General features: G+C 38.2%; 1 protein-coding gene across 2 annotated transcripts in view; it reads right to left on the reverse strand.

Annotated features, from left to right (window-relative positions):
- Window positions 1-5,999: 5,999 nt before the first annotated feature.
- Window positions 6,000-14,510, reverse strand: part of LOC147662038 (uncharacterized) — a 213,735-nt gene continuing 205,224 nt past the window's right edge. For both annotated transcript variants that reach the window (XM_086951158.1, XM_086951159.1), the window contains one exon: window positions 6,000-13,080. In XM_086951158.1, the coding sequence (XP_086807284.1) occupies window positions 12,473-13,080 (608 nt within the window). In that variant the 3' untranslated portion in view covers window positions 6,000-12,472. The remainder of the gene's footprint in view (window positions 13,081-14,510) is intronic.

Below are 14,510 nucleotides of genomic sequence, written 5' to 3' on the forward strand. Positions count from 1 at the left end.
TTCCTCTAGATCTTTAAATTTTCCAATATCAAGTAATTTACATTCTGGGGTTTGTGTTAAATCTATTTTACTCAGACTCTTTTCCGGAGTTCCAGAATCAGAATCTGCACCAGTTGGGGTTTTGCATGACAAACTTTGATTAAAAGTTAAGTCAGGCATCATCATTTTTTCTCGATGTATTTCAGACAAGTCCGAATAAAAATTTTCAGTCACTTTCTGTATTTCATGGAACTGTTTAAGCTGAATGTCTAATATATTTTTGATCAAATACTGGAAGAACAGGTCCAATCGTTACAGGTACTGTTACTGCTTCCATGCTTTTAGTTAACTGTTGTATTCATTCATTCACAGAACGATTATATTCTGAAGTATCTGGTAATGGTAATCCCTCATACCTTTCTGCTCTAATTCCATTTCTTGGGGTTTCATTTCTTTGAACTGGAGTGTCAGTAAAATTACTATTTTCTGCTGATATATTTGAATTTTGTCCTGTTTCTACTCTTTCAGGTGTTTTACTTTTACTCAGATTTGATTCAGGAGATGTCTCATCAATTATTTCTCTTTGTGGGGCACTTGGGGGAAATCCATGTACAAACTGGTTGATAAGGTGGCGGTTTTTCAGTATAAATTTCTTCTAATACCGCATCTTCTGGATCACTTTCTTCACTAATATTATTTTTCTTTTGGGCATGCTTTTTCCCAGTTACCTCATCAATTAATCTCACTGGGTACAAGCCATCACACATGTCTGCACTTCTCCACCGACGCATTCTATCCTGATGTGTTTCTCTATCAAGACCTAATCTTGTTCCCTTTGGTATTGCTCTACTCTCTCGTTCTAGTTCATGCATTTCGTCTTCTCATTCAACTAAGGCTTCAAATTGAGTAGGTCTTGGCCTTGGCACAGGTTTCATCATCCTTTCTCTTAAATTTTTCAAAACCGCTATGTTAAATGATCCATCTTCTGGCCATGCCAACACACCATCATTTTCAGTATACTTCATCCAATTCTCAATCCAAAGACAAGTATGATAACCATATTCACCCAACATATATGCTGCTGGTGTTTTATACTTATGAATTAATCTTCCACCTCAAGTTGAAATTTTCTTGTCAGGTTTAATTTTATTTTTCAATTTCTGAAACCAAGAAAGTTTCTTTTTCTCCTTCATGTAATAATAATCCATGTTTTAAAGCAATTTTCCTTACTTCGGAAAAAATCGTAACAACTTCCTTGTTATTCCTCAACACCAACCAATCCGTACGCGAAACGCACCAACAAACCAATCAGGTTAAGCTTCGTCACTATTTTGCTCAACCAATAGAATTATTGTTTTTCAGGATAAGCCAATCAGCTGTAAGCTTGCCTAGTCATATGAACCAATCTGTGCGCGAATACTGTGACGTTTGTTAGCCAATCACAGCGCGACTCTTGTGACGTATGCTACCGCTGCAGCTACTCTATCTCACACTCCTTAGGCTGACCCCTCCTTTACAAAAAATTTTCACAGCGCCATATTTACAAGACTTTCAATTGAATTAAGTTAATAACTCCACAAAAAAAATAAACATTTGTCTGTTTCACTAAAATAAAGTGATAGCTTTCCCAAACATTCAAGTATTCTTTCACGTGAAATAGACAATGCTATTTTCACAGAATATTTAAATTTGTCGATAAAGTAAGGCTACTTTACCCTTCTAGCAGGTAATAACTAACTCGTTTTTGTCTTTAAATGCACATACAGAGATTTTTACACCTCCTTAGAGACAATTTAGAGTTTCACTCGATCGTATATTACAAATTCATTTACGCACATTCATACGGAAAAATCCTTAACCATGCATACATAAATCTTTGGTAGGACTTTAACCCACCAATAGAAATCCTCACTCGCCAGTAAGATAGACAACACTTCTTTACCCTTCACTCAAGCTTAGATAAATTCTACTACTCTTTTCACAGTGAGTTTTAAAACAGGACAGAAGTCCTTATACTCGAAAGCTACGATTTCATAGACAATCCTCACTATACATTCTTCCTTACACACCTAAAATCCCTAAACTTGTGCTGTACAACCACAACACTTGTGATATACGGCGATACCACTATTTTGAAACAGAACAAATGCACTGTGTAAATTCACCTGTCACACTACTCATGCCAGCACAAACCAGAAATTTTCACACTGCTGGAAAAAAACTTTCGACTACATATAACAACTGAACAAACTGAACATGTTTTAGACATTAATCCTATGCAATTACCATGTAACATGCTAATTACCATAGTAACCGTAACTCTGCTACCAAGTAATTGATCCAGCGCTCTGATTGAAAAACTGTCTCACAAACGCTACCTATCACCTCAATACTCATCATTAATCATTAAACACATTTACAGGCCCATAACACAGATGAGACAATTTTTGAGCAACTGAATCAGGTGATTTGATTAATAAACTATTCGCACATTATTTACATTTTATATACAACTGCAGTTTATCTATCTCAACCATGGTCTTTTTTATAACATTTATTACCTATTAAAGAAATCACTTAAGGCGATTGGATCAACTGAATGAAACTAGACCATGAATAAACAAGACCAGCTTGTCTTTTTAAATCTAGGTTTATTAACTTTAATTTTCATAAATAAAGAGCATTTAACGTTTTAGAATCTTTATTTTATAAGCAAATAAGAAAGCAGCATTTTAAAAAGGAAATGAATTTAAAACTGACATTTAAAAGCAAGCTCAGAAAAATGAAATATTAGCAGAATAACAGTTTCCTTTCGCTAAATCTATTTCCCTGTCTATTTCTCACTTCATCTAAAAAGGAAAAATCATTTAAAGTCTGCTGTCCTTACATGCGCCAAAGGTCCATCAGCATATGACGTCACTCAGGAATCGAAAAGTAAGAGTTTATTCCTTGCTCATAATGTCAGACTTTATACCTTTCTCTCTAGCTAAACTTTCTACATTTTACATTTTTTTGAACGAATCCAAGCTTTTCATTGGCTGTCATGTGTCAGACCACAATAAAATTATTAGGTCATCCGACTCTTGACCAAGTCCAGGCTTCATATAAGCCCTATTGTCTTTCATTTCCATTTCTTTCTGCTTCCTCAAGAATGATACCCTTTTCCTCGAGCTTTGAACGTTAACTTCCTAACCTTGGCAGACATATCAAGTTCCTGTCCTTGGGTCATCTCTCCATGAACACGTTCAACGCGACCAAAGAACTGCTTTTTATTTCACGGTGACAATGCAGCAAAAATCTTCACAGCTGCGCATGTGTAAAGAGTTCACTCTGGACAAGCTTTTGCGTCTGCAGCTCTGTCAGCCATATTTTCTGAACCATCTTTAGGCCTCACTTTGGAAACTATTATTAAACAAACACAAGACATCAATTAATTAAAGAATTGAGACCCATTTTGTTACCCTCCCCCTTTACTAATTAATCCTGTTAATTGTGTTACCTAGCGAAAGCACAAATAGGCAGCATTATAATTACTTCTCCTTTTTGAACCGCAGGAACTCCATGAGCTTTTATCACGAAAAGACATAACATAAGCACATAAAATAAGCACATGCCATTAATTTAACTGCCACATTTAATATTGACAAAGACAATAGACAAGGTTAGTTTATTATTTTCTTTGCGTTTGCAACATAAAGCACATTAGTTTATCCCACGTGTAATGATGAATGTACTTTTAAACTAAGTTGATTATTAATTTCACCACAAGCTTATTAATCTGATTACTTTGTTATGAGAGATTAACTTCACAAGTTTGAACAAAATCTTGTTCTTTACCTTGCTCCATCAGTGTCAAAGGTTCTACAAGAATACCTCCAAATGTCTTGTAAAACGAGATGGCAAACCCATCAGGACCTGGAGCTTTGCTGCCTGGGAGTGACTTAATTGCTTAACTTACCTCACAGTGTTATAAATTCCTCTTTTTGTGTGTAAAACAGGCTGAGCCTCGAAGAGTTTTTATGAACATCAGAGAACAAAAGTGTAGTCACTATCATTGTGATGATGTGATTTTCAACTGTCAGATAAATAAAACTCTTGGAAACATTCAAGGAATAGTCCACAAGTTGCTCCTTGTTTATGAGAGACATATTTTTGTGGATCAAGTACCACATTACAATCTCCTCCCATTATCAGTATTCCCTCAGTAGGCTCTGCTAAAAAGATCTTTAAAAATGTTGGATTTCCTTCCCAGGGAACATAAATACTAGCCAACATTACCACAATTCCCTCCAAGCAATCTCCCATGCTTGTCCCTGTGAGTGGAAACAACCTAAATATAAATACGGTTATTTTGGCACACTTCTGGTTTTTCCCCAATCCAGGGAGTGAGATTGTGAAGTGGAATGCAGGAAGTATAGATGGAAGATATCCCTTGACACCAGATTTCCTGAATGAAATCAACAACAATATCTCTAGTATACAACCATTTCAGTAAGGGGGGAGTTAAGACCCTGTACATTATATGTCTGGAGGCTGAGTGTGGACATAATGGGAATATATCACCATTGGTGCAAGTCTCTGGCTTAATTAAAGCTGGGTAGAATAGGAGGAGATTAAGAGATTGATCTGTGTTTAAGTGGGCAGTGATATTTTCAAAAAGGCTGAGAATAAAACTACTGTTAAACACTAAATATACAGATAGGAACAAACCAATATAAACAAATGATATGAAAAGAAAGTATGCTAATTTAACATAGAAATAGTGATTAGGATTAGTTCCCAACCATGTAGGGCCAGCTTCCATATTGGCTGCTGGGCCAAGGCAATCTAAGCAATGAGCAGTAATGGTAAACTAAAGATTGTGAGCAGCCTCTTTGGCTCTCAATCTATGGGTCACTCTGGTTTTTGGGGGTTGTTGTGAATATGCCCTTGTTCTGGCTTATCTGGACCCCAGGACAAGACCTCAGGATTTGTCAACTCAACACCCCTCTTAAGCTGAAGAATAGTCTTCACTTACACCAAAGTTTAAGATGTGTGGCATTTATTTGTGAACGAGAACGGTATACGGAGACATAAACCCGAGTAATACCCTCCCCTTCTTTAGAAAGATCCTCCTTATTTGTAAAGCTTCCATTGCCAGCATAATTTAATTTGCTTCCTTCATTTGTTTAAGCAATACATTAACTTGAAGACAGACAAAGTGTTTCCTTGTAAAAGGTATGTCAGTGTTAACTTGTGCTTCTGGCTCCAGTCACTGTAGACAAATGTCCACAGGCTCTGCCTTAAGAATTTAGTTTTAATTTTAGACAGGTGTTAGCAATATTTGTTCCTTTGTCTACAACCTTTCTTTTTCTGTCAAGTGTTCAACTAAGATTGGTTTTGTTTTGGATTTGATAACCTGTCTTTAACAATCCATAAGCGCTTTCATTAGAAGCTCTGCAGAATAAGGATCTTTGATCGTTTTATAAATAAATTTCTTAGGAACCAACTGTTAGGCCTCAAAATCCAAGGAAATCTTGAGGGCAGACTGAGTAATATTTGCCTTGAGTGTTCTTTGAAATATCCTCTTCATCTAAAAATCCCATCTTCAGTCAGTATAGATGGTCCTATTCTTTTTGATTCTCCACCTCTAACATGCCATGTCCTTCCTAGCCTCATGTTCAAGTATGTTTTATCTATGGACTAATAGTTTAGCTTTGAAAGAAGAACATGCATTGTAATCCTCTGACGTATGGTCTGTCTAACATGCCCGCCGTCATTTACGATGAACTGCCAGTTGCCCCTCTGACAGAATTCAAATGTGTTTGGTATATTAAATGACGTTAAGGAGCCTCAGAGATAATATCCTGTCTAATAAACATTTTCTGACAGAGTCAAAAACTATTGGGTAAAACTTGGTCTCCTCTTTCCCATGCCGACCTTCAACTAGCAGTATATATGGTTATTCTGTTTTCTTATATGGCTTGATCAAGTTATATTTTTGCACATACTATTAAGAGACACAAGGACCAAAAACAATATTTTCTTTATAAAGTTTATTTCGATAGTGCTTAAAAAATAACAAAATACTACCATTCAATTAATGCACGTCATATTAACACTCACAAATGTATATGCCTTGTATTACTTATACATTAAACAATAACATTAAGGTTTGTACCTTCCATATGTCATGGTTACACCTATTAAAATAAATTACAATAAATCCATATTTGGCCCGAAATTTGGTAATTCTTAAAAAATATAGGCAAGAGAGAGAAACGTAGGCAGTGGATATCAAATCATTGATTAAACCTCCTCTTCTTTCCAAATTCATGTAGTGAAGTCAAATATTTCCTCTCTCTACACACCTATGTGCCATTAAAGGCTTCACTCTTCCTTAAATTAATTGATAAAATAAACATACTTTCCAACCAGTGTTAGATTTCCATGATTCCTAATTTAGATTTTCTCCCATTGTTTGAGATTGGTATTGTTTTCTAGCACCAGTTTGCCTTTTTTGTCTTCCCACATGTTGAGTCACTTGTTTAAGTCTCATACACCTAAACATGTATTAATGTGCAAGGCTCGAAAACAACCTCATGCGTACTGTATTTATGTGTTTTGTCCTCCAGTTCCTCCAAGCAAGGCTAGTGCCTGTGAGCAAAGGATGTCCAGTTGTGAACGGTGCAATAATAACAGTGTTGAAAGCTAGCTAACAACATTTGCTTCCTACTCCAGGATTGGCAACTAGTAATTGAAAACAGTCAACAAATCAATGTAAGACCTCATTTCTTCATTAAAAAAAATAGCTATCCTTCAGTTGCATGCTTAAGGTGGCACTGTGGCACTAGACCATAGGTTTCTGACTTGGAAAGCAAATGTGCCATCCTGTGCGCCTGAGAGGTTTTCTCACAAACCGCAAATATCTCACAGCGAATTATAGGATTATTCAGATATTTAAATGGATTCTCTAACTGGGAAATACTTAAATATATTAATCTCCAGTTTGTCTAGGCAGTATTCCCTAGTACATGTAATAGGGTGGTCCTTAACCTACACCCTTAATCGGTGGTCACTCCTATGAGTATGCTTCCTAGGTTAAGTTAGTGACTGGAATCCTCAAGGAATATGTACTATGCCACAAAGCGGAAACCTGTGGCTGCTGTGCCACTAGATATAGAAGTGCATATCCTTAATTCATTATTAAGAGTACAAGATTTTAAGCTTTGATTCCATCTGATTTCTTTCCCATACAAATGGGAGGGCTACCAAAATAAACGTACCACTATACATCAACTCAGCTATTACTAAAGACCTGCAGAGCTCACCCTGGTTACTGCATATCCTAGCTGGTTCCACTTGTTTCTCTGACTGCTGGAAGTAGAATTTCATGACTTCTAGAAAACACCCCTCTTACTTGCAGTTGGCTCCTCCTTCAACCACTGACATACAGAATGAAGTTAACTCTTCCAACACCAGAATTTTATATTATTAGGCTACACCCACCTACCCCTATTGCTCCATCTCTCACCTAATACAGTTCTGGAAATGTGTATTACTGATCGGGAATTTTCACATTAACATTCTCAGGTATAAGGGACTCATTGGCATAGGACGTCAGTAGCCATGACAAACAGGAAAAATAGCTGACATAATACAGACAAGGGTTATACTCCAATGTAATTGTCCTGAGTTGTGCCCACACATTTTGGTATCATATTCAGTGAAGATATAACTTCATCATATTTTCAAGGTGCATGTTTTACTGCATTGCTTGTTGAGAGGATTGTGGTGGAGACAAGTTAGACAGAATCTACGTGGCCCAGGAGATGTGTGCCTGAAAGGTAGTATCTCTGCTAAGTCAGATGGGTGGGGCGTACATTGACACGTCTTGGTATGGAATGGTTTCATCCCTGGTCATCCCCACATAAAACTGGAGCACTGCAAGGCACAGTGTTTTTCAACTGTTCTTCCTGGAAGCTTGAGACAGTGTCTTTCGGGGAACAGCCTTTACCACATTTTTACAACGAAAAGCAATTACAACGCATTTTTTACATCCTAATTACTTTTACCACGCAAGTGTTTACAATGCATGTGGTAAGTAGTTTATATATTTTAAACAGTAATTTAAAAGAGGGGTTTGGGGGGTCTCTCCCCCCCCAAAATATAAAAATATATACACTAAAGTATTAAGAATTAATGTGTAACTATTGAACAATAGATGGCAGTGACTGTGACTGGATTTTATACTAACAGTAAGCATGGTAAAAGCATGCGTGAAAGTGAACTGCGTGGTGAAGGTATTTCAAATGAGAGTGAATGTGTGGTAGTGGTATGCGTTGTAAAATATGCATAGTAAAAACGTGTGTGGTGAATGAACGCAGGGTAATGTTATACACCCTTTTCTTTCATGCCATTATTCTGGTTTCCTTGCCTACTGTCTTGGCGAGTATCTGCCATACACCTATATGCTACTACTCCGACGTCCATTATGTATCCCTGCTGTGAAAACTCCTGTTCCTTTTGGCATTGCCTCCTCTAAAGTTTTCCTCCTGGTTCTTTGTTTAGACAAATGCCCATCTGCTTGTAAGATAGGTGGATATCTTACAAGCAGGTCGACATTTGCTTGTAAGTACTGTAGAACATTTCTGGCACTTAACCCATTGAATTAGAGATTCTGTTGGCCTGCTATATCCTGGTGCAAGCCACTGTGCTGTTCTGTCCTTGTGAAAGACATTGTAATGTCCCTACTTGGCTACTCTAGACTGGTACCATTTATACAGTTGACACCTTCTCTAGTGCAACATTAAGTGCTTGTCTAATAATTAACAGTAGTAAGCAGTGCACAGTGGTAAGATCGGCTCGGAGTGATTCTGAATTTCATACAATCGTACTGTTTTTCAGGCATTCAATGATTTCTGAGTCTTTCTTAATACCTATATCTATTCTCTTGTAAGCATGCAATCTCTGTCCACATTAACATGTCATGTTTTTCTGTGGAAGTTTCCTTGATTGAATGAATGAAGTGGACTGACGGTGGTGTTTTGGTTACTTCTGTTCCTCGTAGGGTGCTCACTGGATATCTACTGTGACACAGAGTGAAACGAAACAGGAGCAGATCTTTCCTACTAATTTGTCAGACATCTTAATTAACATCACATTGTTTTTTCTAATTTTTCTTCAACTATGAGCTCCAAAATTGTCAAACTGGGCAGCCGAACGCTAGCAGGTCTAGATTCTGGTCAAAAGGTGACAGCCTTTTCTAATTCAAATATAATGGTTGTGCAGCATTCACAAGTTCTAACGATTGTTTTGTTTTTGCTCCAGAAGATAAGATTCGAATTTATAATAAAAATGCTTTGCATTGATTAGTTGTTGTAAACAGAACAAATCATGAAATGCATGTGAAGGTTGTCCTGGTGTGTACAGACAACACCGCAGCAATGTTTGTTTTTTCTCTTGTGCAGTGCACCTTATCATCAGTATGCTCCTTGGATGGGAAAACGAAGATTATATTTCCTCAAGACAGCGTGCATCTATATTGAGACCACATTAAAAGGCAGCCTTCCCACTGGACTGTTGACATGGTAGAAAAACAAAGGGGCATATTATCAAGGGGGTTTATCTCCGCTTTTTTGGCTTTAAAAAGCCAAGAAAGCGGAGATAAAATTATCTCCCTATTACCTAGCTGTCGTTAACACCAGTTAGCGACAGCTAGTAGGAGATAGCGACCATCTTGGGCCCCACTTTGCATGTCAGTGATATTTATCACTAATGACATGCAAAGTGTGCGTGCCAAGATGCTAGCGACTGAAAACAGTCGCTAACATCGCTATCTCCTATTACCAAATTTGGAGATATTCGCGCTAAGCGCGAATATCTCCAAAAGCTAACACCTGCCCTGAGCAGTTCTTAGCCATGTTATCCAATGGGAGGTGGATAACATGGCTAAGAGCATTAGCTCGGTAATGCATGAATATCGCTGACTTTTCAGCGATATTCATGCATTGCGGCGATTTTTATCGCATTTGCGATAAACCTTGGTAATACCAAGGTTTATTTGCGCTAAAAATCGCCGCAGCTCAGCGGTAAATTTTTGTCTCTAACCAAGCAACAGCGATAATTATCTCTATTGCTTGGTAATATGCCCCAAAGTTATAACAAGAAACAATCTGAAAAACAAAGTTATCACAAAAAACAATCAGTTCAAATAAAAAGAACAAGAGGCACAACATGGATATGTAAACTATACAGCAAATGTGCATATAAAAGGGCAAAAGAAGAAACAGAAATAAGGCAAATGTATAATAGTGAATCAACAGCAGGTCCTAGGAAAGTGACATTTTGAGTTTGAGAAATACATTTCTAATCCAATGATGGGGTATGCAAAAACAACTTTCCCACAAATCCAGTGCAAGAATACCTTCTGCTTTAAACGATGAAAGGTACGCCAAAAAATGTGGCGACCCTAAAACGTTCCAGGAAAACAGTTATGTTTCAATTGTGCTCATTTGGTTGACAACTTCTAAACATTCATTTCTATTCGCAAGTGGAAGAGCTCATTTGGAAAAAGCCAATAGTGCTTTATATTTGTTCAATCATATGTCAGTCCAAAAAGCACCTTAAAATAAAGGTGAACTATTATTTATCATGTCTGCTAATGTAGTGTTAGCAGATTAACATAACTAATAACGTTGAAGCCCCTCAGTTATCTGGGGAGATCTAGCCATTGTCATAGTAGAAAAATGGTACATTGTAGAATTCGTAGAATACAGCAACAGGATCGAAGACAGTCTGTTTCATACATCATATCTGTTGATTTTCATACACCATTAGCCTCAGTAGCCCACGCTCCTTCAACTTAATTGAGGAATGATGCTTTGTGATTGGTAGGTCAGAGCCAAAACCAGGCCAGGCAACAAACTCTTTCTTTCTCTCTCATATTTTTGGACTAGTACTGGTTTATAAAATCTCTGAACATTAGGCGCTTGTGCAGGGTCCCACTATTCCTAGTGGTGCTTCTAAACTGCCTCATAAATGAGCAGTTTATACATTCTGTTGTGTAACACAGGACATAAAAAGACGGAAATGTATCAAATAACGTAACATGACAGATGTCTGGTAGACTAATTAAAAAGAAAAACCTTTCACCTGCTACTACCCCAACTGTTGTCATCAAGAGTATGATTCTGAAGTTTTGACTGTAGAGGTTGCTGCCAGATTCTTAAATATTGCCTTGGGTGTACGTTCCTTCTTTAATGGGGCCTTATCCTAAATAGGATCACAATTTACTTTGCTGTGCTCCAGAAAAGCTCTGAACTGTTTAACATCCTATGTATTAAGTTCCGAATTGTGTGCATTACAGCCGCACGTAAACAAAATATACCCTTCATCTCTGAATCAAAGGAAGTACTTCACATTGAAAGATTCCCTTCAGACACACAGATTCCTTAAATCTAAACATGCCTAGCAATGTTTTCACAGTGTTACTATTAAGACCTATTTTAAATCCTGCCAAAGGAATTCTTCACAATGCAGATCAACAGCCACATTCATAATGTTTGTTGTGATAAACTGCAGTCCATCTTAAAGTGCACAGGTTTCCTTAACGTTTGGTGCATACTTAAATCATCTGTGATTACAATAAGTGTCACGAGCATCCTATTTCATAAGAACTTTTTCTAGTCACAATGCTAGCTTGGCTTCCAAAGACATGTGTCCATAAACCATTAGTCAAATCTGTTGGCAGCTACATGGAATGATCACCTCGTTTTGAGTCAAAGATATTAACCATTCCTTTGGCAAGTGTGTAACATGATGGCAGGAGCACAGACATGTTTTTGTTCTATGTCCTTGTGATAGCTGATTTTCTAATGTCTTTGTGAAGACCATGCCACACTAGACCTTCAGCAGCATATGCTGAGTTCCACAAGAGGAGGTCAGTCCACCCATACACATTCATCACATTCAGCAGTATAACAGTGTAGATATTAATAGCATAGTGGCAAGACACAATGCGTGTCTGAATTTGATCATGTTTAAGTCAAAATGCTTGTCTTATCCAAGCAGTACAGATGGCGAGTACTGAGTACCAAAATAAATGCAGGAGAAACTCTACATTGTAACCCCAGGTTTTCAAAAAAGGAGATCAACAGCTGTAAAACCATCAATCCAAAGGCATCACTTGTTCGGCATACAATTCACAATCTGCTTATACATTTCATTATTTTTATTACATGTAGTGAAATATGGCCTTCTATGGCTAAGGCAAATGTTCTGTTTCACGTTCCCAATATTGTTCAAGACTTTGGGATACCTCTTTATTTATGATAGACACTACTACAGCCTACTGTGTTGTGCCATAGTGATAGCCTCTGTTTACTGAATTATATATTGAATAAATGTGATGATAGTATTTAACCTGATCCTCAAGTCTGGGGATGGTAGAAAAAAACTGCTCTCCTATTCATTTCACAGTACCCTTCCCAGTTATCTCTTGACTTCAGATCCTTCAAAAATGTTTTCGTCGATGTTCATTAAGATCACTTTTACGAATGAATCTTTTATCACATTCACTACATTTATATGGTCTCTCTCCAGTGTGTATCCTTTCATGTCCATTAAGATTATCTTTTCTATTAAACCTTTTGTGACAGAATGAACATGAATATGGTTTTTCACCACTATGTGTCCTATGGTGTCTTATAAGATGTGGCATCTGAAAAAAGCTTTTCCCACATTCAGTACATGGATATGGCCTAATTCCTGAATGTGTGATCATATGTCGAATAAGTTCTCCCTTTAGGCCATAACTTTTATCACATACAGTGCATCTGAAAATTCTTGGATTCTGCAGTGTGCTCGGAAGGGATTTAAAAAACTCTAAACTCCTCAGTTTACTTTCATGTTCTTTGCATTTATCCATTCTTCCTGGTTTGGGGGCTGGCTGTTGTGAATTGCAAGATGGTAAATTTATAAAACCTCTTTCGTGTTGCATAGTTTTCTCAGCTCCCTGTTTCCAATTGCCTTGTGACCACACGGATGCTCTATATTTTTTGGTCCTGCGCACATTTTCCATGTATTGTCCAACGGTTGCTCTTTTGTTCAAGTTTCCAATGCCTGTTGGATTCAAATAGGCCAGTCATTACCTTTTGACATGTAAGAAAACGTTTATTCACAATTATTACCTTATTTAAAAGGAGTGTATGAAGTTAAAACCGTTTTACAATCTCTCTAGTAGTAGAGTGACATGGAACACATGGTGTATCAAGCTACTGTAGGCCAGATGTCACTGCGTTAAATATTTCCAGTGTAAATACTGATACCTGTTTTTGCTGCTATGTGTTTGAACATAAGTGAATTTAAATAAGTGATATGGTGCATTATTGCAGTTAGGTATCCCAATAGGGATGTAGGTAGGGCTGTTTTGGCATTTAGTATATGTAAGAAGCAAAGTACGAAGGGAAGCAATTTGAAAGGACATTGCACATCATACTGCTAGTGGTGGCCAGACAACATCTTAACTCAAAAAACACACAATTGATGGAGGGAATGCAGAACAAATCAAAACATTCACCCCAGTCACGAGATCTGGGTTAAATCCATCATTCTTTTTCTCACCATGCCACCCCAGTTTAGACCTGGCCATATGCAAACCAATCTTGACCCTGTACCTCTTGGGAACAGTCCAACTTGAACTGCCAAGCAAGGCCCTCCCTGGACTGCAAACAAGCATCCTAGGACCAGTTCGGGGTTTCACCCCTCATCAGCCAGGATAGCTTGAATCCAGTGGGACCGTAAGCCCGCGACCCACATCTGGGAATACCCGGCGCACTTAGGGCGAGAAAGCAAAAGACAAACAATTGATGGACGGAATGCAGAATAAATCAAAACATTCACCCCCAGTCAAGAGATCTGGGTTAAATCCATCATAGTTTTTCTCACCATTCCACCCCAGTTTAGATCAGGCCATATGCAAATCAGTCTTAACCTTGTGCCTCATGGGAACAGTCCAGCCTGAACTGCCAATCCAGGTCCTCCCTGCACCGGAAACAAGCATCCTAGGACCGGTTTCGGGGTTTCACCCCTCATCAGCCAGGATAGCTTGAATCCAGTTGCACAGTGAGTCCGGGACCCAGGTCTGGGCATACCCCGCGCACTTAGGGCGAGAAAGCAAAAGACACACAATTAATGGACCGAATACAGAACAAATCAAAACATATACCCCCAGTCACAAGATATGGCTTAAATCCATCATTCTTTTTCTCACCATGCCACCCCAGTTTAGACCTGGCCATATGCAATTTAGTCTTGACCCTGTGCCTCATGGGAACAGTACAGCCTGCAACTGCCAAACGAGGTCCTCCTTGGACCGGAAACAAGCATCTTAGGACCGGGTTCGGGGTTTCACCCCTTATCAGCCAGGATAGCTTGAATCCAGTGGCACAGTGAGCACAGGACCCACATCTGGGCATACCTGGAGCACTTAGGGCAAGAACTTTTTTTAGGTCTCGCCTGCGCAGTCTGCTCATATGCAGGCTCCCTGGCGA

Source organism: Lissotriton vulgaris, unplaced genomic scaffold, assembly GCF_964263255.1.
Source record: "Lissotriton vulgaris unplaced genomic scaffold, aLisVul1.2 SCAFFOLD_241, whole genome shotgun sequence".
Classification (NCBI taxonomy): Eukaryota; Metazoa; Chordata; class Amphibia; order Caudata; family Salamandridae; genus Lissotriton; species Lissotriton vulgaris.